This window comes from Callionymus lyra, chromosome 1, assembly GCF_982586985.1.
Source record: "Callionymus lyra chromosome 1, fCalLyr1.hap1.1, whole genome shotgun sequence".
NCBI classification, from domain to species: domain Eukaryota; kingdom Metazoa; phylum Chordata; class Actinopteri; order Syngnathiformes; family Callionymidae; genus Callionymus; species Callionymus lyra.
In genome coordinates, this window is record NC_141818.1 from 11,283,047 (window position 1) to 11,308,990 (window position 25,944).

Below are 25,944 nucleotides of genomic sequence, written 5' to 3' on the forward strand. Positions count from 1 at the left end.
AAATGGAAAACTAACATATTAGTAGTTAGAACAAAACCACACATTGACGTGAAAGTAATAACCATTATAGGCACTACTTCAATCGAAAACAAAATGAATCACAGGAAATAATGACACAAGATTTAATAACACAACTGTAGCTCACACCTAAAAAAGTGGAATAAACAAAACAAAACAACCTAAACAACTTCACTGCGAGCAGAATAACGAGGATATAAATGAATCTGTGAGGCGAACTAAACTAAACATAACACTGTAAATAAAGAGGCAGGACATCTTTAATGCACATGCCTGGAAAAAGAACCAAATCGTTAGCAGAGAAAAAACAACTTAACATTTAGGTCCAGACCAGCTGTCCGTCATGATACAGAGAAAAGTCGCAGATGGAATGACGCAGTTCTTTAACTCGCTGCTGAATCTACAGGTGACGTCACCGGGTATGAGAAGGGGGCGTGTCTACTCGGGAGAATGTTCATGGAAAGCGAAAAACAAAAAATACAAACTTTTTTTTCTACATCAATATAAAAGTAACCAAACGTTTACAGCCCAATGAATTAAATAATTGTATGATCAATTTTTAATTAAATTTGTTTTTAAATAATAAGAGTATAATAAGAATAAAAAATGCACGCGCCGGCGACAGGTGTTTTTCCCGCTACAAAGAGATCTCAGACAGCTTTGATTTAAAACTTTATTAAATAGAGAAAATAAAAGATTAACAAGTAAAGTGGAAACAGAAGTGTGTCGGGGGGGGGGGGGGGGGGGGGGGAGGGGGGGACATTAGTTTATCCTGAACGAAGACGCAAGTTGACTTCAATGGTGCTGTGATCTTTGACGCCGTAATCCGATAGTTTTCCTTCAGTCATCACTTGACTATTGTGGGTGAGATACTGCTGTGTGACCTGGATCTTCTCTCTTCGGTGGACCTTCTCCTTGAACGTGTCCACGGTCTCGTCCGGGGTCACTTCGTAGGTACTCGTTCCGTTTTCCTTCCGCAGGAAGACCTGGATGGTGTTCCTCTCCGTCACCAGCAGAGACACATGAGACCCAGAGACAAGACCGTAGAAGCTCAGAAACTTGGAGTCATCGCTGAGAGGAGTCTTGATGCCGTTCACGAACACCAGCTTCTGGAGGTGAACAGGGACCTTCAGTGTGGACTCGATGAGAGACTTGAGAGCAGCGACCGTGGACTGAGGACCCACGACCAGAGTGTGAGAAGATCCGTCCAACTGAACGATGACGATTTCCATGACTGTCTTCTGAAGATAAACAATTAAAAAAAAAAAAGTCCAACACGCAACTTACAAGTGTCTTCTTACCTTGGATGCGTTATTGGCGAAGAGTGGCTGAAGAAAGTCTGTCTGATACTGAACTAACTGTTCGCCCTTTTTATAGCAGATGATTCTCCGCCCACTTCTCTTAAGTTTCGTTTTCCAGATCATTTTTTTGTTGTCGTTTCGGTTTCCATTCTCTGTCTTCAGAAAGTTCCAGAAATGATTTCTCTTCTCTCTCAGAACACAAAAGTAAACATCCAACGTCACAAGGAAAATGAAACATTTTTTTTATTATTGCAGTCCGACAACTATAAACAACTTTTGTTGGTAATATTTACAGTTTTAACATCTACAGTATGTACATGTTTCTGTTGCTACATTCTTCAGCATCACAGTTATGGAGCTGTCGTCATGGCAACGATCTCTTCCCTCTTTGGTAACGGGATATTTCCTGTCAAAATAAAGAATACATGATCATCAGTGGAGGGTAATGACACATGTTCAGACATGTTTCTGGATGTCAGCGATAAACTTTATCCATCCATCTTATCGTTGCATCTTAAACCTGCCATTTTAAATCATCTGAAACCTGTTAACTGGGTGAACATCTAGATCGAAATTAGTTTAAAACAACAAGATGGCACCACGTTACTGTTGTCGTTTTGTTTCGTCTGTTTTTGTCTGAGAATTGTAAAAAGCTCAATTGTATTTGTATTTATGTTTAATAGGTTATTCTATAATATTTGTTGTTGACCATAACAATGTCCAAATAAGTGGATCCCTCCACTAATAATGGCATTAATAAAGAATTATGATACAGCACAAAATAATGACAAAAATAAATTAAAAAGTAATAACATCTGATATAAGGCTCTTATTTTGGAAGCCAGCTGGAGCTACTAACTGAAGCCACTAACTCTTGAACCTAATAACATAAGAGAAAATCAGTTTGTAGCAGTTAAAACATTGAATAAAAGGCACTACAACATTTGTGATCACTGTCATTTAAAGGTCAACTTCTGGGTCTTTCTACAGTGTCCCTGAAGGACAAACTTCAACCACAAATTGGAGATGATTTTAAACACAGAAAGCAACAACATTGACTCCAACAGGAAATGGCGCTCGCATATCAAAAGAGGTAAAAAACACTGTCCTCCTGCAGGCTACTCGTCACAGGTCCGCTTAGTCACATCTTCTACCAGCTGATGGAGACGTGGATCCCCAGCACGGACCCCTACTGTCTCCTCAAACGTCTCATGCTGGACCGCTTCGTTTTTGCACCGGGGTTCTTGCTGATCTTCTTCTGTGTGATGAACATCTTGGAGGTGAGTGACCCTTCGGCGATCGGTAATAAAAGCCAGAGTCGTCGCTGTCAATCAAGGCTTAGAACTTTATTGGTAAAACGGTTATGATTTGTTAACCCCAATGGTAACGATGTTCTAAAAACAGGCGAAAGGATGGGATGAGTTTGAGAAGAAGATGAGAAGAACGTACTGGACAGCGTTGAAGATGAACTGGAAAGTTTGGACTCCCTTCCAGTTCGTCAATGTCAACTTTGTACCTGTCCAGGTGTTTGATTTTCTAAGGTGACTCTGTAACTTTGCAGTTTTCTAATTGTTCCATTCTTCTCTTTTTAGTTTTGAGTTCTGTTTGCCAACGCCGTGGCCTTCTTCTGGTATGCCTACCTCGCTTCTGTGAGGAAGTGAAGCTGACAACACGGCGCCACAGGAAGCTGAAGTGAACAGACTCTATGGTGCAGACAAATGACACGACACCAACTGATCAACACAGCGTGACTGTTTAAAACAGTATAAAATCTTTAAATGCTGCATTCAAATGTCAAACCCTTTTAATTTGTGGATTTATTAATTTACTAAAGTGTTTACAAAGAAATTGCTAATATAATGTTAAATAATAATAAATAAACATTTCAAACATGGTTTCTCGTTTCTCATTTATTCATTCATTCTGTTCTCACTTCATTCATGTAGTCACTACAGCCCAGGATAGTATTGGAAGAATTCATATTGAACTATATTATAATTACTTTCGCTTTGTTCTTGACATTGTGGTCATTATTTATTTTACCAAAAAATATATTTTTGTTTATTGAGTCATCAAAACAGTGAGATTAAAACCAGCAGTGAATTAATAAGTAGGCTGGAAATAATCACAAGTGACAACGACATAACAAACCAAGGATTGCACACAAATGAATTAAACTCAAAATACAAAGTAAGTAATTATAACACAAAGAAATGGAAAACTAACATATTAGTAGTCAGAACAAAACCACATATTGACGTGAAAGTAATAACCATTATAGGCACTACTTCACTCGAAAACAAAATGAACCACGACCAAAAGAACCACCGGAAATAATGACACAAGATTTAATAACACAACTGTAGCTCACACCTACAAAAGTGGAATAAACAAAACAAAACAACCTAAACAACTTAACTGTGAGCAGAATAACGAAGATATAAATTAAGCTGTGAGGCGAACTAAACTAAACATAACATTGTAAATAAAGAGGCAGGACATCTTTTATGCACATGCCTGGAAAAAGAACCAAATCGTTAGCAAAAAAAAAAACAACTTAACATTCAGGTCCTGGTTTCAAGAGTCAGGATAAATAACAGCGTGAATGGCAGAGAACCCCTGAGTTATCTTCATATTCTCAGGTTCTACGAATTGGTGTGAAGCCCTCTAACCGCTTCGCTATTGGTTTATCCTCGAGACCCCGCCTCGTCTCTGAGAAAGCTTAATGAACTCGCCACCCAGCTGGATGCAATCCACTTCCTATGAAGGCGGGAAACACCTGCCGCACTTCCTCCAACTGAAAACTTGGCGAGAAAGGTGGCTGCTGGGCGACGAGGTTAGAGGGCTTCGCACCAATTAGTAGAACCTGAGATTATGAAGATAACTCAGGGGTTCTACTTCATATTGGTGCTCCGCCCTCTAACCGCTTCGCTATTGGTTTGAACCCAAGGCGAAGCCCGACGGGATCAATGTACTCCCAGCTAGTCGCCGCTCCTGACAGCAGCATCACTAGGGCCCCGTTGGCCGTGGATCCAAATCCATTTGGGCCGTGGGCCTCGGGAGAATGGAATCGCTCAAAAACAGTATGAGCTACTGATCCTGTCGCAATGTCGAGGAGATAGGCTCTAGCGAAGGCTGAGGTGGACGCCCAAGAGGCTCCCAAGACAACACCCAGCGAAAGAGCCACTGAAGCAGCCACACCAGGGGTGAAATGTGACTCTAATTCACTAGGAGCAGATCCACCCGCTCCCTGGTAGGCCTGGATAATGGCCGATCTCACCCAATGAGAGACCTCTGAGGGAAGACCGGCTCACCAGGCCAGAATCTACCGTGGCAAAATAATAAGGCATCAGAGCAGCCGAATAAGGCCATGCGCAGCAAAACAAAACCCGCACACCCGGACAACAGCGGAAGACGATCTTGACCCGGGCCCGCAGCGTGAGAGCTGTTGCCCGTAAGGACCTGAACCTTCGGACGACGGAACGCTGGGATCGGACGCAATTGCACTGATGACTCCTCGACTCAATGAAGACACTCAGGGCTAATGGAGAGAGCACAAGCTCACTCGTTCTCTTCGTGGATGTCAGGTCCAGAAGGAGTAAAACCTTAAAAGACAAAATTTCACTCATTTGCAGCAAGCCCAGCTGCCTGCGAGCTGCTGCCATGAGCCCCAGGGGGGACACACAGCGCCTGCTGACGTCACATGACGTCAAGCTTCCAGCAACTGTGTTGTCAAAAGGACTAATGGAGAGAGCACAAGGCTGGCTCGCTCACTTCGGCTGTACCAGAAAGAGCGAGACCTCAAACAAAATGTCCAGTGGGACTTGGTCAAGAGGCTCAAATGTCAGGTCTGCAAGAGAATCCAGCAACAGCTGGAGATCCAACCGAGGGCTGGAAGGCCTCACAGGAGGTCGAAGCCTGTAGGCCCCAGTGAGAAATGCACCACCAGAGGGTAGGTATGCGCCGAAGCACACAACGTGCCTTGTTGCTATGGCTGATGCGAACACCCAGAGTTGCCACAGTCCGTCTGTTATCCAGCAATGCTGCAGGAAAAGAACAGGACAGCAGAGATCAATCAGGAGCTGTGTTCCAGGGACCTGTCTGCCCACCAGTGAGAAAACATCCCTCATTTGGAGGCATAAGCCTACGTGTAAACGGGGGGCCCGGGCATTCTCCAGCGTGTGGAGAATGTCCGGGTCCAGAGTCCCGCTCAGCTTGTCCCATGAAAGAGCCACACTTTGAGAGGCAGACCCAGCACCAAGGGTGCCGTCAGAGTCCCCCCTGCCCAGGGAGTATGGCGCCACCACTATTAACCTCAGACTCCCCGCTTCACTCCCCAAACAAGGGGAGGAGTCGCAAGAGGACGGAAGGCAAACAGTAGCCGGCCAGCCAACTTAAGTGGGCCAAAGCACCCACGCCTAGTGGGGGGCAATCAGAGGCCCTGAGGGAGAACCAAAGAAGACATTTAAAGTTCTCCTTTTTGGCATAGAGGTCCCCCACCGTTTGACCGAACCAAGACCACATCTTGGCAGCCACGACTCAGACAGATCCCATTCGTCCTGGACAACCACCCTTGAAAGTCTGTCTGCTACTACATTCAGCGCACCCGGCACATGCTGAGCTCTGAGAGAGAGCAGGTGACGGTATGTCCACAGCCAAATCTTCTTTGCCACACTCAGAAGGGCTGGGGATCTGACTCGACCCTGGCGATTCACATACGCCACCGGTGGAACTGTCTGATAGCACTAGGACGTTGGACTGTGTCAGTTGGGGAGAGAGAGGGGAAGCAGGACGTACATTCTCAAGCTCTGCTGGCCGTCCTGACCTGCTCGTTCATGAGATCCGACCGCCACGCACATCTCCAACTGCCTGACCAGCAGGGGCGGTAGTTCCTCGCCTTCGTCTGGTCTCGGAACGGTCGGAAAACCCCACGCATAAAGGTGCCGTTCCATGGCGTTTCTCTGCCGCTAAACGTGACGCCATCCATGGCGCCAGGATTTCTTGACAACGCTGAGAGAGAAGGAACAACCTCCGGTCAACATAGAAATGTCCGGACTATTTTCTCTTACCTCATCAGCTGTCAAACACCGTCAGACTAGCACATGTCAACACGGAAGTGAAGTAAACACAGCTGATTAAGCCGGTCTCGTGGACATTTGCTTATAGGTGAAACGGCTTGCTGGAAATCCTGATCTCGAACCGGGTCTTCAAAAATGTTATCACATGTCCCGTCATCAGGGGCGGCAGCGCGCCCCCGCAGGATCCCAGGATGGGGTCAAACCCTTGGTGCTTAATGGTTCCGGGACATACCGTTCCATGGCACTCCTACCCAGAAACACCGGGACTCCAAACCCGGAACCGGCTACTCTCGACACTCTTGTAGGGGAGGGAAAACAGCCTCCGGGCAACGTCAGCATAATGACTTTCCGTATTCTTACCTCATCAGATGACGAAACCCGCCGGGCCGGCATCTCAAAAAGCCACGCGGAAGTGAAAGTAAACACAGCTGATCAAGCCGGTCTCGAGGACAGTTAACTTAAAGGGCAATACAAGACAGTGATCGGGTCTGTCCCTCATCTGTGTGGACTATGAAAGAAACATCAGGATATCTCTGAATGATTTTACCGAGGGGAATCAAGTAAAAAACAGCAAAAACAATAAAGGACCCAGAACAGAACAGAACCTTGAGGGACTCCACACAACAGATCTGCCGATTCAGACCTCATTTGATTGGCAGATACACTAAAACTGCGCCCAGAAAGGTAAGATGAGAACCATTCTAACACAGACCCAGACAGTCCCATTTCATCCCTCAGTCTACTCAGTCAGCAGGATCTGGTGATCAACTGTATCAAAGGCTGAGGACAGATCCAAGAGAACCAGAACAGTGGATTTACCCGAGTCAGCAGACATCATGAAAATAGAGGAAACTCTATTGCCATAAAGTGTATTTTATAGAAGGAGGAGATCGCTCACCCACAGCTGCTGCATGATCGGTGACTGTGCATCCGATGTCCGGGCGACTAAACACTGAGCTGAACCGACACCTGCTGAGCAACATCACTTTCGACGTCTGTGTCCAAGAGGTCCGGATCGATCATAGTAAAATTCCCACACCGGACCTCTGGGGATATTCCTGAAATCTCAGGAAAAATATGGACAAACTCACCACAGATGTCGAGATGTTTCAGCCGAGCAGATCCCGGAACCTCCTCCAGGAGACATTTTGCACGCGTCATCCTGAGGAGGGCAGCTTCTGTGGTTCTCCTCTACCTCATCTTCAGTACACTGTAGATCTAAATGTCGCGCGTAAAAGCGCCATGTTGCGTCAGTCCAATGGCATTTTTCTGCCGTCATATGTGACGTCCTCCACTGTGCCAGTGCTTCTTGTCAGCGCTCATCAGCTGTCAAGCTCTGTCGGGCATGCTCGCTTGTCGGGCACGAGTGCTTGTCGACGCGGAAGTAAACACAGCTGACTCAGCCGGTCTCGCGGACATCTGCTCGTCTGGAAACAAAACACACGTGGTTGGAGTCTGCCCCTCATTCGTGTGGACAGACTCTGTTATTACAGTCTCGGCATGACCCGGACGAAGGGGTTTAAAACCTCCTTCGAACTGTGTTCTGAGAGGAAACTCTCGCCGTCTATGAACGGCTGAGCATTTTAGCTTAGCATTATCGGAGAAAGTTTCTAATGATGCCTGTGGATACGTCACACTCACAGGCGGAAACACATGCACACTACTAACATCAACTCTCGGGTGAACACGTTGAGTACACTGCAGGAGGGCCATGTTGTCTGCAAGAGATACTTACCTGGATCGCTCTCGCATACCTTATTGCCGACTCCATGCAGCGAGCCAGTCATCCTCCTCGTCCCAGTCTGTTCAAGATCGAGGGACGACTCAGCTCGACTCATCAGGGCCCAATAATCTTTTTCTTCTCATCTCATTGGAACGTGAGCTTGTCGAGTGCACCGCAGGACTGCCATGTTGTTTGTTTTTCTTACACAACATTCCATTAAACTGTCTTGATCACAATCATCATCGCTGAGGCGGCGTGGGTCGACAAGCCTCATTCGCCATTATTACATTCCACTGTCAGGAGCTTTCTGAGCCTCTCGGCCCAGAAATTTGCCTTAAATATAGCGATGTTTCTACAGTTCGAGACCGTTTCTCCCGAGACTATTGAATTGTAAAGTCGCCGGCAAAAAGCGCGACAGATCGAACGTAAAGCTTGTATTTTGTTTGACTTGAAGCGGCGAATAAACGACCCGTGACACTCTGCATTGACCTTTTCTCTCCACAAAGCCAAGGATAAGAACCAGGAAGTGACGGCGTGTTGGAGCGACCGGAACGGTCCCTGTTTTGTCCGTTTTAATAAAGAATTATGATACGGCACAAAATAATGACAAAAATAAATGAAAAAGTAATAACATCTGATATAAGGCTCTTATTTTGGAAACCAGAAGTTGATTTCCTACTTATAAATGGCATTTTAAGGGCATTACCGAGAAGAGAGACTTTGGATCATGACTGGAGAAACTTGAGCGATGGATCTCTGGACCGTCGGTGGTAAAATGTTAAGTTACGATGAATCAATGTCTCCGTGCTGTGTGTAGTGTCGACTTTGTGACACATCTGCAACACATCATTGTGTCTTGCTGTGTGTGTGTTCTTTTCCCTTTTTATTCTCGGTTCCGAAACTTACCATAACATACTAATTTTTGTCGTTCATTATTCATTCCTTTTCAAATTAACGGTCAATTTAAGAGCCTCTTACTCAGTAAAGAACAGATAAACACGAGAAAAAGTAGTAAACTTCAGTTAAATGAGATTGATTAAAACAAGTGTTTCATAGTTAATTAATTAGGCCAATTAATTAATTATTATCCAGGTAGATTTAATAGTTTCCCTTGCACCATAAAACAAGGGTGGTGTCCCTTTTCTTCAGGTAAATCTTACCTAGAGGCAATTTTAAAGTTAAATCTACTAGAACTTAGATGTTCTGAAAATTAACCTTTTTATAAGGAATATAAAACTACTACACATGCTTTTGTTTAAGTCGTCGTCATTTTTCCTTCAGAGCCACCATTTGTTCAGAAAACTATATCTTATGCAAACAGATGTTTTAAGTTTCCTTTCATGAAAAATGATAAGCTCTATGAAAGGCTGTAAATGTCCACTATCAACAGGTGTCACCACAGGTGTACTTCTAGGCGTGTGGCTCAGGTGATTCATGATGTCATTCCATTTGGATGATGTCATTTGGAAATCCCCACATGTCCCAGCGGAGGAGAGGGATAAACTGGGCAGAACTGGTTAGAACTTCTTTTACCAACTTGTAGCTGCTGCAAGGACGTGACGTGCAAATGACTGTAAACCCTCAGGTTAGGCTGAGCATTTTAGCTTAGCATTATCGGAGAAAGTTTCTAATGATGCCTGTGGATACGACACACTCACAGGCGGAAACACATGCACACAACTAACATCAACTCTCGGGTGAACACGTTGAGTACACTGCAGGAGGGCCATGTTGTCTGCAAGAGATACTTACCTGTTGTTTTTCTTACACAACATTCCATTAAACTGTCTTGATCACAATCATCATCGCTGAGGCGGCGTGGGTCGACAAGCCTCATTCGCCATTATTACATTCCACTGTCAGGAGCTTTCTGAAAACACAAAGCTTTAAAAAGAAGAATCTAAATCTAACCGCAAACCTGAACCAACCCCGTTCACACGCCCCATTGTCTACCCGACACCGGCACCAGATGCTGTCCGTCATGATACAGAGAAAAGGCGCAGATGGAATGACGCAGTTCTTTAACTCGCTGCTGCATCAACAGGTGACGTCACGGGGAATGAGAAGGGGGCGTGTCTCGGGAGAATGTTCGCACAAAGCGAAAAACAAAAAATACAAACGTTTTTTATCTCTACATCAATATTACAATAACCAAACGTTTACGGCCCAATGAATTAAATAATTGTATGATCAATTTTTAATTACATTTTTTTAAAATAATAAGAGTATAATAAGAATAAAAAACTGCACGCGCCGGCGACAGGTGTTTTTCCCGCTAGTAAGAGATCTCAGACAGCGTTGATTTAAAACTTTATTAAATAGAGAAAATAAAAGATTAACAAGTAAAGTGGAAACAGAAGTGTGTCGGGGGGGGGGGGAAGGGGGGACATTATTTTATCCTCCTCGTAGACGCAGGTTGAGTTCAATGGTGCTGTGCTCTTTGACGCCGTAATCCGACAGTTTTCCTTCAGTCATCACTTGACCTTGGTGGACGAGATACTGCTGTGTGACCTGGATCTTCTCTCTTCGGTGGACCTTCTCCTTGAACATGGCCACGGTCTCGTCCGGGGTCACTTCGTAGGTACTCGTTCCGTTTTCCTTCCGCAGGAAGACCTGGATGGTGTTCCTCTCCGTCACCAGCAGAGACACATGAGACCCAGAGACAAGACCGTAGAAGCTCAGAAACTTGGAGTCATCGCTGAGAGGAGTCTTGATGCCGTTCACGAACACCAGCTTCTGGAGGTGAACAGGGACCTTCAGTGTGGACTCGATGAGCGACTTGAGAGCAGCGACCGTGGACTGAGGATCCACGACCAGAGTGTGAGAAGATCCGTCCAACTGAACGATGACGATTTCCATGACTGTCTTCTGAAGATAAACAATTTTAAAAAAAACATCCAACACGCAACTTACAAGTATCTTCTTACCTTGGATGCGTTATTGGCGAAGAATGGCTGAAGAAAGTCTGTCTGACACTGAAGTAACTGTTCCCCCTTTTTATAGCAGATGATTCTCCGCCCACTTCTCTTAAGTTTCGTTTTCCAGACGGATTTTTGTTGTCGTTTCGGTTTCCATTCTCCGACTTTAGAAAGTTCCAGAAATTATTTCTCTTCTCTCTCAGAACACAAAAGTAAACGTCCAACGTCACAAGGAAAAGAAAACATTTTTTTTTATTATTGCAGTCCGACAACTATAAACAACTTTTGTTGGTAATATTTACAGTTTTGACATCTACAGTATGTACATGTTTCTGTTGCTACATTCTTCAGCATCACAGTTATGGAGCTGTCGTCACGGCGACGGTCTCTTCCCTCTTTGGTAACGGGATATTTCCTGTCAAAATAAAGAATACATGATCATCATATCCAGCCGAGGGTAATGACACATTTTCAGACATGTTTCTGGATGTCAGCAATAAACTTTATCCATCCATCTTATTGTTGCATCTTAAACCTGCCATTTCAAATCATCTGAAACCTGTTAAGTGGGTGAAAATCTAGATGTAAATTAGTTTAAACAACGAGATGGCGCCACGTTACTGCTGTCGTTTTGTTTCCTCTGTTTTTGTCTGAGAATTGTAAATAGCTGAATTGTATTTGTATTTATGTTTAATAGGTTATTCTATAATATTTGTTATAACAATGTCCAAATTAGTGGATCCCTCCACTAATAATGGAATTAATAAAGAATTATGATACAGCACAAAATAATGACAATTTCTTTTTTTAAAGTAATAACATCTGATATAAGGCTCTTATTTTGGAAGCCAGCTGGAGCTACTAACTGAAGCCAATAACTCTTGAACCTAATAACATAAGAGAAAGTCAGTTTGTAGCAGTTAAAACATTGAATAAAAGGCACTACAACATTTGTGATCACTGTCATTTAAAGGTCAACTTCTGGGTCTTTCTACAGTGTCCCTGAAGGACAAACTTCAACCACAAATTGGAGATGATTTTAAACACAGAAAGCAACAACATTGACTCCAAAGGGAAATGGCGCTCGCATAGTTGGAAGTTGATCCAACGACAGGTGGAATAATTATTACGTGCTTTTGTTTTAGTCGTCGTCATTTTTCCTTCAGAGCCATCATTTGTTCAGAAAACTATATCTTATGCAAAAAGATGTTTTAAGTTTCCTTTCATGAAAAATGATCTATGAAAGGCTGTAAATGTCCACTATCAACAGGTATCACCACAGGTGTACTTCTAGGCGTGTGGCTCAGGTGATCCATGATGTCATTCCATTTGGAAGATGTCATTTGGAAATCCCCACATGTCCCAGCGGAGCTTTGTGCTTATTTCAAAATAGTCGGACCATTGTATTCAACTTTGTGCCTGTCCAGGTGTTTGATTTTCTAAGGTGACTCGGTAACGTTGCAATTTTCTAATTGTTCCATTCTTCTCTTTCAGTTTCGAGTTCTTTTTGCCAACACGGTGGCCTTCTTCTGGTATGCCTACCTCGCTTCTGTGAGGAAGTGAAGCTGACAACACGGCGCCACAGGAAGCTGAAGTGAACAGACTTATATGGTGCAGACAAATTATGCGACAGCAACTGATCAACACAGCGTGACTGTTTAAAACAGTATAAAACCTTTAAATGCTGCATTAAAATGTCAAACCCTTTTAAAAGCTACATGTGGATTTATTAATTTACTAAAGTGTTTACAAAGAAATTGCTAATATAATGTCAAATAATAATGAATAAACATTTCAAACGTTGTTCATTAATTTATTCATTAATTCTGTTCTCACTTCATTCATGTAGTCACTACAGCCAAGGATAGTATTAGAATAATTCATAATTGAACTATATTATAATTATTTTTGCTTTGTTCTTGACAGTGTGGTGATTATTTATTTTACCTAAAAATATATTTTTTTTTATTGAGTCATCAAAACAGTGAGATTAAAACAAGCAGTGAATTAATAAGTAGGCTGGAAATAATCATAAGTGACAACGACATAACAAACCAAGGATTGCACACAAATGAATTAAACTCAAATCCCAAAGTAAGTAATTATAACACAAATAAATGGAAAACTAACATATTAGTAGTCAGAACAAAACCACACATTGACGTGAAAGTAAGGTAAGGTAAGGTAAAACTTTATTGATTACCATTATAGGCACTACTTCAATCGAAAACAAAATGAATCACAGGTAATAATGACACAAGATTTAATAACACAACTGTAGTTCACACCTACAAAAGTGGAATAAACAAAACAAAACAACCTAAACAACTTCACTGCGAGCAGAATAACGAAGATATAAATTAATCTGTGAGGCGAACTAAACTAAACATAAAGAGTCAAGGTAAATAAATACACTGTAAATAAAGAGGCAGGACATCTTTTATGCACATGCCTGGAAAAAGAACCAAATCGTTAGCAAAGAAAAAAACAACTTAACATTTAGGTCCAGACCAGCTGTCCGTCATGATACAGAGAAAAGGGCTCAGACGGAATGACGCAGTTCTTTAACTCGCTGCTGAATGTACAGGTGACGTCAACAGGAATGAGAAGGGGGCGTGTCTACTCGAGAGAATGTTCATGAAAAGCGATAAACAAAAAAACAATAAAATACAAACTTTTTTTCTACATCAATATAAAAATAACCAAACGTTTACAGCCCAATGAATTAAATAATTGTATGATCAATTTTTTTTTTTTTTTTTTTTTAATAATAAGCGTATAATAAGAATAGAAAATGCGCGCGCCGGCGACACGTGTTTTTCCCGCTACAAAGAGATCTCAGTTAGCGTTGATTTAAATGTTTATTAAATCAAGAAAATAAAAGATTTACCGGTAAAGTGGAAACCGAAGTGTATGGGGGGGGGGGGCATTATTTTATCCTCCTCGTAGACGCAGGTTGAGTTCAATGGTGCTGTGCTCTTTGACGCCGTAATCCGATAGTTTTCCTTCAGTCATCACTTGACCTTGGTGGACGAGATACTGCTGTGTGACCGGGATCTTCTCTCTTCGGTGGACCTCTTCCTTGAACGTGGCCATGGTCTCGTCCGGGGTCACTTCGTAGGTTTTCGTTTCCTTTTCCTTCTTCAGGAAGACCTGGATGGTGTTCCTATCCGTCACCAGCAGAGACACTTGAGACCCAGAGACAAGACCGTAGAAGCTCAGAGGCTTGGAGTCATCGCTGAGAAGTGTCTTGATGAACATCAGCTTCTGGAGGTGAACAGGGACCTTAAGTGTGCACTCGATGAGAGACTTGAGATCAGCGACCGTGGACTCAGGACCCACGACCAGAGTGTGAGAAGATCCGCCCAACTGAACGATGACGATTTTCATGACTGTCTTCTGAAGATAAACAATTAAAAAAAAAACGTCCAACACGCAACTTTACAAGTGTCTTCTTACCTTGGATGCGTTATTGGCTGAAGAAAGTCTGACACTGAACTAACTGGTCCCCCTTTTTATAGCAGATGATTTTCCGCCCACTTCTCTTAAGTTTTTTTTTCCAGATGGTTTTTTTTTTTTGTCGTTTCAGTTTCCATTCTCCGACTCTAGAAGGTTCCAGAAATGTCTTTCTCTCCTCTCTCGGAACACAAAAGTAACGTCCAACGTCACAGCAAAGGAAAGGGAAACATTTTTTAGTATTGCAGTCCGACAATTCATCCATCCATCTTATCGTTGCATCTTAAACCTGCCATTTTAAATCATCTGAAACCTGTTAAGTGGGTGAAAATCTAGATGTAAATTAGTTTATAACAACAAGATGGCGCCACATTACTGCTGTGCGCTTTGTTTCCTCTGTTTTGTCTGCGAATTGTAAATAGCTGAATTGTGTTTGTATTTATGTTTAATAGGCTATTCTATAATATTTATTGTTGACTAAAACAATTTCCAAATTAGGGGATCCCCTCCACTAATAATGGCATTAATAATGTTAGATTAAAAATTATTATACACTATACGTATACGCCATACTTAAATTAATGCTAAAAGATAATCAAAATATAAAGTATAAATTACTAGCTACTACTAGCTAGGAGACAGAAACCCCACCCAAGAACATTTGAATGATTAGAAAAGGAAACAAATTATGCAGGAATCTCCACATGGGATCGTGGCACAGGAAGCTTGAAGGAACTGTTAGGGGTTTTTGTGTTCCGATGAACCGACCCCTCCCCAGCCTCGTACGTGGTGCTGGAATGAAGGACAGACACATGGATGAGTTTAAGAAAAATGCTCGTTTAGTGAATTATGCAAAAGTCAGAGACAAACTTACGTGAACACGGGCGCTAGCAAGCAGAGAGATCTATCACAGACGTCTTCGAATGCCAGAACGCAAAGATCAGACAAAATGGTGGATCTTTATAGTAGAATATATTGAGGTTAACGCCTCTAGTCAAATTTGAATGTAGGATTGGTCAGTGACTGTAAACACTTGATTCTAAGATGGCCGTCGCACGTGATCGTAGTGGAAACTTACCGAAGGTTTGTTGTTTTCTAGAGAGAATCTGTTCTCAGCAACTAACTGGACTGTTGTGTCTTTCAGTGTGAGTTCTCAAACAGGTGTCCACAGATTTGCTGGGAGTCTGGGATTGTTTAATCTTTCTGTGTGTGCAAGGCTTTGTGACCTCGGCCTTGTGTTGCAGCAGTCAGTGAATGCAATGCAAGAATAGGATTATTTAATATGAATTAAATATGAAAGATTATCAGTTAATCAAGTGACCATTTGAAATGTGTGTTAAATCTAGATGATTGATTACAGTAAAGTTGTCATTTACTTACATTCCCCCTGATTGCATCATGAACTAATGATGCAATAAAACATAGACAAGTCTGATTTCAAAATAATTGCGAATCTGATTATAAACTAAACATGCTAAACTATCATACGAATAGTGCCATACAAAGATTACATATGGTGAGAAAGCAACAGAGGAAACACAGATTCATTTAATGAAAACAATTATACATTATGAGCATTTCTCTCAAATCACAAAAAAAAAAAAAAAAAAATCCAATTTTTTTTTTTAAATAATAATAATAATTCCAAATTATGCTATGAATTAAAACTGAAGTAATTGAATGCCAAACCATCAAAACAAAGATATTCACACTAACTAACTCAAATCTAATAAGTCTATTTTGAAGTAGAGATTTTGATAAAATATATATTGATATGGAGCCAGTATCCACTGCTTTGAAAAACCTCTTTAACGAGGTAAAAAGAAAGAAGCAGCCCCGTTGTCGGCGACTTGGATGTGGGCTCGTGTGAGGTGTTGTTGACGTACTCCCCCGTCAACAGTGCATCATTGAGCTCGTCCTGCAACATAGGAAAGACATGAACAGCATTGCATTCTTTAGACAAATGAGAAACAATACATCTTTAAATCATGCTTTTTATTTAGAATTTACTCATACTACTTCATGCAGACAAAATTAACCCCTTCCTATTTACTACCTAAGTCAGAGAGATAGTCAAACACAGTCGTACCTTATTCTCGAGCTGTTTTCTACACCAACAATTTTGACTAATTGAATGCAATCTGGACAGAGCTCCCTTCAGCAGTGTTGATCGGCAGAACCGTGCAACAAGAATCACCATCACGTAACAAACCTATTATCCAGCTAAGTATCTATCTAAGTCCTCCCCAAGAGGGACAAATAAACAACCTAATTTATTTGTATTTAAAAAATGTTTTCTTGAATAACTTTATATCCAAATCTATTGTCAAATCATTTAATTATTCATAATACTCTTTGTATTAACTCTCCTAAATTTATTTATGAATAAATGTGTTCAATTATATGACATTATTAGCTACAAAAATATTCTAAGCTTTGTTTAGTCATTATTATTCCTCTTAGATTTGGTTTGAAAGTCTATTGCTAAAGTAAATGGATAATATCAAATAGAAAAAAGTGACTATGTGCAAACTATTCTGCAGTCGTTTATTTATTCAATTATGTTTTTTCTATATTAGCATTTTATTGTTGGATTTCCGGACCTAAGTTTAACCAATTAATAAAATACCAAAACTAAGACCTACTTTATGAATAATAAAAAATAAAAAAATAAAAACCTAATAAGTAAAAAGTAAAAATATACTCTATAAAATATTTTTTCAATTATAATTATAATGATTCATTCTTTTATTTTATTTTCTTCTCCTTTGTTAGATATAGAACTCCACTAAAATTTTTATCGTTATTTTCCATTATTAACCAATTCAATTCTTTATATTTTAAGTGTCTTATCGTAACAACCAATTTATTATCTTTAGACACTTTTTTATGTTATTCAATTTAAATTGAAAACATCATGTGTTTGCTTGTTTATCTCTGAGATCAGTGTGTTATTTGTAATATCTATGTGAATGTCTGATAGTGTTGTGTGAGTTCAAATGTGTTTTATGCATGTAATGGTAATGGTTAATTAGATCAGGTCAGACCTCTTTAATTATCTACCCACAACATAAATACAGTATCTATTCTAGATTACTATTTTGCTTATTCTTAACTAGTTTTCTTTAATCAATATTCACTTCAAAGAGATTTCCTCTTGGTCTATAGTTGTTTGGTTTATTCAACTAGAGAGAAGAATGTCATATTTATATTTCTCAGTGTTTCTTTTAATTTATCTCTTAATCTATTATTTTTTCTTTTTTGTTTGAACTTCTCTCCTACAGTATTTTAGTCTTTATTTTTACCACTTTCACTATTTAAGTCTAATTTCAAAGAACAATATATCATCAATTTCACTCGCATCAAGATGGAGTGGTTTAGTATAGTATAGTCTAGTCTCTATAGTATATTCTTTATTGTCTAGTCTCTATAGTCTAGTTTCTGGAGGTGACAAGTCAGCAGCTCTAGACAGAGTCACTTTTAATTAGTTTAAATACAATTCTGCATCAGTCGACCACACAAGCTTTTGTTTAGTTTTCTTATGGCTGCTTTCATCATAGCTCTGAGTGGAACAATCAGAGCATGTTATTCTGGGATTAACTGTTTACTGTTACATTTTAGACTCAGGAAGATATCATGTCTCTAAAAGGCTAGATTTGTATGCTTGTTTCGTCAAATCGCAAACAACTTTGCATTTCTTAATCATTTGTCTCAGGGTCCTAGCTTCTCCACCAGCAACCACAGCAAGAGCAACACGAGGGACAGAAGTGTCAGAGAGAGCATAGAGAACACCTTGTTTGTTTGTTAACTTCAGCAGCCACACCATCAGGACCCACAAAAATGTCATTGCAGACAAGAGTCAAGTTCGTGTTTGCGACCAGATCGTGCCATTTGTCGTCATCATCACGTTCATCATCATCCCAGATATAGTTGATAGAGCAGTGTGGGGGGTCCAAAGGTGGATCATAGGAATGAAGTCTCAAACGTATTTTCAAGATCAGAGAAACCATCAGATGTTCAATTCACAGCTGCCTCCCTCTCTGGAGCAGAAGTCATTCTTGGTGGAGAGTTGTTGAGGTTGAGTTCTTGTTTGTTCAGCTCGGAAAGATTCTACAATCGTAGGTGTCACCAATAGGGAACTGGACCAAAGTTCCTGGATTAAAAGCCAAAAATGCGCCATTGTTGACCAAAATTCTTTGTTTGTTTCCATCCCCTCGTCCTCTTCTCCTGCCACACCCATGCACTCCAGCCAGTGGCCAATAAGGAGCTATGATAGGACCCTAGAACTATCATCAACTCTATTTTTAGAGAAGCTCTTTCAAGTATTTAAGTTGAATCTTAATTAGCTGTATCAAACTAGCTCAAGAGCTCGATAAGAGCACTTTGTTTAACTATTTTATTTATTATGAATTCTCAGAAATCATTGATGTGAGTAAAAAAAAATGTGAGTAACGTTTCTTCATTTTCTTCCCTGTCAGGAGCCTTAACTTGTCACCTGTAGTAATAGTTACTTTTATCTTAAAAAGAGGAGGTCAATAAATTAATGGAACAAATTAATAATAAAATTAACAATATTAATAATAATGCTAAAAATAATAGGTAAAGAAGCAATTACCAAAATAAACAATTAAATGAAAATATGAAAGAGGAAGAATCTAAAAATCTAAATTAAGAACCAAAACTTTAATTATCTAATTAAAATCCATTATAAAATCCGAGATAATAATACAAATTAAAAAAAATAGTAAATTAAGATATTAATAATAAAAACAATAAAATTAAATGGAATCATTTGAAAATAATAAATGCAATTAGATCTAATCAAATATATACTAATTAATTCAAATTAATCAAGTCAAAACAATTGTCAATTAACAACTTAGTATTTATTTATTATTATTTATTTAACTTTATTTTTTTAACCTAATTAGTTGCATATATATAGCACAATTGACAAAGAGGAATAAGAATGATTGTCTAAAGACCAAATACAACATGTAACTTAATATTCCTCCAATAATTAAAAAGATAAAAATCCAATCCCTAATTTACTAAAAATAATAAAATAGTAAATTTATGACTAATTGTAAAAATAATAAAATGTATTTAAAGTAATAATTGAAAAATTAAGAAAACAGAATAAATTGCAATCGATTCAATTAATTAATAATTAAATAATTACACCAATTGAGTCAGAGCAATAGTCAATTAGGAAGTAAACAAAGAGCAAACCAGCAGGGGGCAGTATAGCAAAGACAACACCAAAGATCAGAAATTGAGAGAAGAAGAAGAGAAAACAGGAACTAGATATCAACAAACGTACACACGTGCAAGCAGTCAATGACACAATTGTTTTAGATAAGCAGTATTAGCTAGACAAAACAAAAAAGTTACACGCAATATGACCAATTGTGAGTTGATCAATTGACAATGTGAAATAGGAAGAGAGGATGGTCAAGATCATTAATACGTGTGCCAAAAATCAAAGGAAATTGTGTTATTGTTATTGAACACAGCAGAAGAAGTAAGAATGTGTGTGCGTTTAGAGAACCCCTGAGTTATCTATCATAACCTCAGGTTCTACGAGTTGGTGCGAAGCCCTCTAACGGCTTCGCTATTGGTTTACCCCGAGGCACCGCCTCGTCTCTGAGAAAGCTTAATGAACTCGCCACCCAGCAGGGGGCAGTCCACTTCCTATAAAGGCGGGAAGCACACGCCGCACTTTCTCCAACTGAAAACTCAGCGAGAAGGGCGGCCGCTGGGCGACGAGGTTAGAGGGCTTCGCACCAACTCGTAGAACCTGAGGTTATGATAGATAACTCAGGGGTTCTACGTCATTGGTGCTCCGCCCTCTAACGGCTTCGCTATTGGTTTACCCAAAAGGCGAAGCCTGACGGGATAAATGTACCCCCAGCTGGACGCCGCTCCTGAAGCAGCATCGCTAGGGCCCCACCGGCCCAGGATCCAAGTCCACTGGAGCCGTGGGCGTCGAGGGGGGACACAGCAGCGCTCAAAACCGTATGAGCTACTGATCCCGCCGTCACGTCGACGAGATAGGCCTTAGCAAGGTAGACGTGGACGCCCAAGAAGCAGCTGAGCAGATATCCTCTGCTGCCACACCCTGCAAAAAGAGCCACTGAGGCTGCCACGCCACGGGTGGAATGTGCCCTCAGACCGCTAGGAGCGGATCCACCCGCTGCTTGGTAGGCCCGGATAATGGCCGATCTCACCCAATGAGAGAACCTCTGGGGGGAGACCGCCTCTCCCCGTCGGCATCTACCGTGGCAGACAAAGAGGGCATCAGAGCGCCTAAACACGGCCACCCGCCGCAAGTAACAGGCCAACGCCCTCACTGGACACAACAGGTGGAGACGTTCCTGACCCGGGTCCGAGTGGGGCGGCGGGTGAAAAGCCTGCAGCGTGAAGGTCGTCGCCCGGAACAAGGAACTCAGAATCTTCGGGCGGAACGCTGGGTTAGGACACAAAGACACCGAAGACTCCTCGACGCCAAAGGAAGACACCCAGGGCTAATGGAGAGGGCACAAAGCTCACTTGCTCTCTTCGTGGTTGTTAGTGCCAGAAGGAGCGATACCTTGAAGACAAGATATCCAGTGGGACTTGGTCAAGAGGCTCGAAGGTCGGGCCTGTGAGAGAGTCCAGTACCAACTGGAGATCCCACTGAGGGCTGGAAGGCCTTGCAGGAGGTCGAAGCCTGCAGGCACCCCGCAGGAAACGCGCCACCAAGGGGTGGGCGCGAACCGAAGCACCCTCAAAACCGACATGCCTCGTCGCTATGGCTGATGCGAACACTCTCAGTGTCGCCACAGTCCGCCCGTTATCCAGCAATGTTGCAGGAAAGACAGGATAGCGGAGACCAAACAAGAGCTGGGGTCCAAGGACCTGTCTGAACACCAGCGGGAGAAATCCCCCACTTTGAGGCATAAGCCTGCGTGTTGACGGGGCCCGGGCGTTCTCCAGCGTGTGGAGAACGTCCGGGTCCAAAGTCCCGATCAGCTCGTCCCATGCAGGAGCCACACCTTGAGAGGCCGGGCCAGCACCGGGGGCGCTGTCAGAGTCCCCCCCCCGCCTGACACAGGGCAGCGGGGCCCCAAGGGATGGCCCACGGGGCCCCGACCGCCATGCGCACCAGCTCTGGGAACCAGAGCGCCCCCGGGGAGTCTGGTGCTACTAGAATTAACCTCAGCCCCCCCCGCCTCGCCCTCCGAATCAAGGGGAGAAGGAGCCGCGGAGGAGGGAAGGCGAACAGTAGACCGACCGGCCACCTTGAATGGGCTAAGCGTCCACGCCTAGTGGGGGGCAATCCGAAGCCCTGAGGGAGAACCAAAGAGGGCATTTGAAGTTCTCCTTGCTGGCGAAGAGGTCTGCAACCGGGTGACCGAATCGAGACCAGATCTCGCTTGCCACTGACTCGGACAGACCCCATTCGTCCTGGACGGCCCCCCTCGACAGTCTGTCCGCTACTGCATTCCGCTCGCCCGGTACGTGCTGAGCTCTGAGCGAAAGCAGGTGACAGTCTGCCCACAGCCAAATCTTCTTTGCCACACTCAGAAGGGCTGGGGATCTGACTCCACCTTGGCGATTTACGTACGTCACCGGTGGAGCTGTCGGATAGTACTAGGACGTTGGACTGTGACAGTTGGGGAGAGAGGTGAAGCAGGACATTGTGAATCGCCTTCAGCTCTAGCCAGTTTATGTGTCTGAGCACCGGACTGCTCCAGACCCCACTGGCGTAGGCCTGACCCGAGGTGCCTCCCCAACCTGTCAGAGAAGCGTCTGTAAACACTTGAGTGTAACGAAGGACGCAACCCAATGGAACTCTCCGCCTGAGGTTGGCTAGAGAGTTCCAAGACTGGATGTCCTGCAAAACCCGAGCGGGAAGGCGCACTTTCCGACCTCTTTCCCGCTTGAGGTCTAGCTTGAGACGACCAAACCATCTCTGAAGCTCCCTCATGTGCAGCAAGCCCAGCCGAACAACCGTGTGGGCTGCTGCCATGAGCCCCAGGAGGGACATAACAGTGCCTGCTGTTGTCACGTGACACCGAGCTTCCAGCAACTGTGTTGTCAGTCGGAGAATGGGCTGGATACGCACGTCCGGGAGGCGCGCGTATCCCTCCTCCGAGTTCAACAGTACCCCCAGGTAAACTAACTGTTGAACTGGAGTCAGAGCGCTCTTGCTGAGGTTCACTGTGAACCCCAGGGTGGCAATATGGCTCAACACCTTCTGTGTGTGAGCGTAACTTTCTGCCTCTGACCTGGCAAGGATCAACCAGTCGTCCAGATAGGTCAAGATCCTTACCCCACTCACTCTCAATGGCTCCGCTGCCGCTTCCACACACTTGGTGAAGGTCCTGGGTGCCAGAGAGTAGCCGAACGGGAGTCGAGTGTATTGAAACACCCGACCCTCGAGGGCGAAACGCAAGTACTTTTGATGTCTCTTGACTATCGGTATGTGAAAGTACGCGTCGGTCAGGTCGATAGATGTCATCCAATCTCCTGGACTTACACCTGAAAGCAGTTTCTTGACCGTCAACATGCGAAACGGGCGGGTAGCTATGAACTTGTTCAAATAGCTGAGGTCCAGAATGGGCCTCCAACCCCTGGTCTTCTTCGCCACGAGGAAGTACCGGGAGTAAAACCCTGTCATCATCTCGGCTGCAGGGACCAGTTCTACGACCTCCTTCTGCAGCAGAGTAGACACCTCGTTTCTCAAACAGGATAATTTCTCCTGCTCCGCCATACGCGTCCAGAGAATCCCTGAAAACGCGGGGGTTGACGGGCAAAAAGTAGCGCATAGCCCCGCCTGATTACTCCCCCCAGCCAAGTGGGTCTTAGAAGTAAAACCAGGCGACTCCAAGCCGAATAATGTTCTGTCAGAACCGCAGCCCTGGCGAACCTTGGGTAGTCCTCCGGCCCGCCCCCCAAGGGCGGGCCATAGACGAAAGGGCATCACACAAGCCGCGTCTCTATCTCTTGAATCCACAGAGCATGTACTCGAGTTGGATTCACTAGAACCCCCACTCTCATACATAAAACCGGCTCTGTGGGAGAAGCGCGCAAGTGCGCGTGAGACACCTCAGATGCGCGTCGTGCGTGTTCCCTTCCCCCCCCGGAAGTCTTCCCAACTCCCTGAGCACTTCTTAGTGTCACCGGAGCTGACAAAACCCGCGATGTGGAGGAATGTGCTGGAGAATTAACCCGGAGCTGAAGTGAGTTAGGTCGCGCGCGCGTCGGCACCGCATCTCTCACCCGGTCCCGTACATTCTCAAGCTCTGTTGGCGGTCCAGACCTGCTCGTCACTCGTGAGATCCGACCGCCACGCACCTCTCCAGTTGATCGACCAGACGGGGCGGAAGTTCTTCGCCCTCGCCTGGTCTCAGGACGGCGAGAAAACTCGCGCGTAAAAACACGAGGTTGCGTCAGTTCCATGGCGTTTCTCCGCCGCCAAACGTGACGTCCTCCACGGTGCCAGTGCTTGTAGACAGCGCTGTGGGGGAAGGAACCACCTCCGGTCAACATAGACATGTCTGGACTAGTTCCACTCACCTCCGCTGTCAAGCTCTGTCGGGCACGAGCGCTGGTCGACGCGGAAGTAAACACAGCTGACTCAGCCGGTCTCGCGGACCTCTGCTCGTCTGTAAACAAAACACATGTGGTTGGAGTCTGCCCCTCATTCGTGTGGACAGACTCCGTTATTACAGTCTCGGCATAACCCGGGCGAAGGGGTTTAAACCCTCCTTCGAACTGTGTTCTGAGAGGAAACTCTCGCCGTCTATGAACGGCGGAGCATGTTAGCTTAGCATTAGCGGCGAAAGTCTCTAATGACGCCTGTGAATACGTCACACTCACAGGCGGAGCCACATGCACACTACTAACATCTCTCAGAACGAACCACAGAAACGTCATACGTTCTCTTGTTTTATTCCCGACACATTCCCTTGAATGAATAGGGTGGAGGAGCCCTCGGCCGTCGACTCTGCTGCGGCTGCTGGCTCCCCGGCTCGCGCTGCGGATCTTGGCGACGCTCACTCGTCGCACGCCGCCGCTGTTGCCGATGTTGTTGGTGCTGCTGGGGTGGCTGGTCTCTGGTGACGCTTCCCCCAGCGCGGAGGCAGCATGTGACGTCATCACTGGAGTAGTGAACGGGTTACAGACTCAGAGCCCTCAGGCCCTCTTTATTATCTCCGGTGATTTTAATCACGCATCTCTTTCCTCCTGTCTGCCCAAATTCACGCAGTACGTCACTTGTGCCACCAGAGACAATAACACACTGGACCTTTTCTATGCGAACACTAAAGACGCTTATTTATCATCCCCCCTTCCTCCTTTGGGACGAGCTGACCACTGTCTGGTCCATCTCCTACCTGTTTACAAGCCACTTGTGAGCAGGCAACCAGCAGTGACTCGCTCAGTCAAGAAGTGGTCTGAAGAAGCTGAGGAAGCTCTGCAGGTCTGCTTTGAGACCACGGACTGGAGCATCTTCAGTGAGTCCCACAAGGAGGATATTGACGGACTAACTTCATGTGTCACGGACTACATAAACTTCTGTGTGGAGAGCATTGTACCAACCAGAACTGTACGATGCTTCTCCAACAACAAACCCTGGATTAATCCTGATATAAAGGCTCTCCTAAAGGAGAAGAAGAGAGTCTTTAGGTCAGGAAATAAAGAGGATCTGATGGCAGTCCAGAAGGAGCTGAGAAGAAAGATCAGGGAGGGAAAGGGGAGGTACAGGAGGAGGATGGAAGAGAGTCTGGCCAACAACAACACCAGAGATGTCTGGAGAGGTTTGAAATCCATATCCGGACATCAGACCAGGCTCTCTGTAGCAGCGGGGGATAAAAATTGGGCCGACAACTTAAACAGTTATTTTTCAAGGTTTGAGGTGTCGGCTCCCCCCCCTGCTCAACCATTCACACCTCTACACTTACCTTCTCCTCTCCCCCCAGCTTGTATTGTTTCAGCCCCCCCGCTGACTCCACAGGGGACAATGCCCCCCCACCCCAGCCTGTCCCTCACACCTCTCCAGGTGAGAAATCAGCTTAGGAGAACCAAGACAACAAAGGCACCTGGACCAGACGGCATCGGTGGCAAAGTACTCAGGACGTGCTCTGACCAGTTAAGTGAAATTGTTGGACTTCTGTTCAACATGAGCTTGACCCTGGGAAGAGTTCCACTACTGTGGAAGACGTCCTGTGTGGTACCGGTGCCTAAGGATCCCAGCTGCTACAGACCTGTGGCCTTGACATCCCACCTTATGAAGGCTCTGGAGCGGCTGGTCCTTAGTTACCTGAGTCCTCTGGTGCGCTCCTCCATGGATCCGTTGCAGTTTGCCTACCAACCTGACATCGGCGTGGAGGACGCCATCATCTTCCTTCTCCACCGAGCACTTTCTCACCTGGAGTCGCCTGGAAGCACTGTGAGGATCCTTT

The 25,944-nt window shown here is 44.0% G+C and overlaps 4 protein-coding genes across 8 annotated transcripts; 1 reads left to right on the forward strand and 3 right to left on the reverse strand.

Annotated features, from left to right (window-relative positions):
- Positions 1-673: 673 nt before the first annotated feature.
- Positions 674-1,475, reverse strand: LOC148087950 (polyubiquitin-like). 2 transcript variants are annotated; one of them, XM_087793116.1, is made up of 2 exons: positions 1,320-1,475; positions 674-1,259 (listed from the first exon to the last, which is right to left on the reverse strand). In XM_087793116.1, exons 1-2 carry the CDS (start codon positions 1,440-1,442, stop codon positions 786-788), a joined length of 597 nt encoding a protein of 198 aa, XP_087649242.1. In that variant the 5' UTR covers positions 1,443-1,475; the 3' UTR covers positions 674-785. The 2 variants fall into 2 exon arrangements, with proteins under 2 accessions (XP_087649242.1, XP_087649249.1); XM_087793123.1 differs by having other exon boundaries at positions 674-1,256; positions 1,320-1,453.
- On the forward strand, positions 1,457-13,098 carry LOC148087951 (peroxisomal membrane protein 2-like). Of its 2 annotated transcripts, none has more exons than XM_087793172.1 (3): positions 1,457-2,599; positions 2,724-2,843; positions 12,533-13,098. In XM_087793172.1, exons 1-3 carry the CDS (start codon positions 2,480-2,482, stop codon positions 12,599-12,601), a joined length of 309 nt encoding a protein of 102 aa, XP_087649298.1. In that variant the 5' UTR covers positions 1,457-2,479; the 3' UTR covers positions 12,602-13,098. The 2 variants fall into 2 exon arrangements, with proteins under 2 accessions (XP_087649298.1, XP_087649306.1); XM_087793180.1 differs by lacking the exon at positions 12,533-13,098 and adding an exon at positions 2,912-3,941 and having other exon boundaries at positions 1,458-2,599.
- Positions 10,419-11,206, reverse strand: LOC148087952 (polyubiquitin-like). Of its 2 annotated transcripts, none has more exons than XM_087793133.1 (2): positions 11,048-11,206; positions 10,419-10,988 (listed from the first exon to the last, which is right to left on the reverse strand). In XM_087793133.1, exon 2 carries the CDS (start codon positions 10,977-10,979, stop codon positions 10,515-10,517), a length of 465 nt encoding a protein of 154 aa, XP_087649259.1. In that variant the 5' UTR covers positions 10,980-10,988; positions 11,048-11,206; the 3' UTR covers positions 10,419-10,514. The 2 variants fall into 2 exon arrangements, with proteins under 2 accessions (XP_087649259.1, XP_087649266.1); XM_087793140.1 differs by having other exon boundaries at positions 10,419-10,985; positions 11,048-11,204.
- Positions 13,099-13,208: 110 nt separating the features above from the next.
- Positions 13,209-15,025, reverse strand: LOC148087953 (polyubiquitin-like). 2 transcript variants are annotated; one of them, XM_087793160.1, is made up of 2 exons: positions 14,498-15,025; positions 13,209-14,434 (listed from the first exon to the last, which is right to left on the reverse strand). In XM_087793160.1, exon 2 carries the CDS (start codon positions 14,426-14,428, stop codon positions 13,973-13,975), a length of 456 nt encoding a protein of 151 aa, XP_087649286.1. In that variant the 5' UTR covers positions 14,429-14,434; positions 14,498-15,025; the 3' UTR covers positions 13,209-13,972. The 2 variants fall into 2 exon arrangements, with proteins under 2 accessions (XP_087649286.1, XP_087649277.1); XM_087793151.1 differs by having other exon boundaries at positions 13,209-14,437; positions 14,498-15,022.
- Between the last annotated feature and the right edge of the window lie 10,919 nt (positions 15,026-25,944).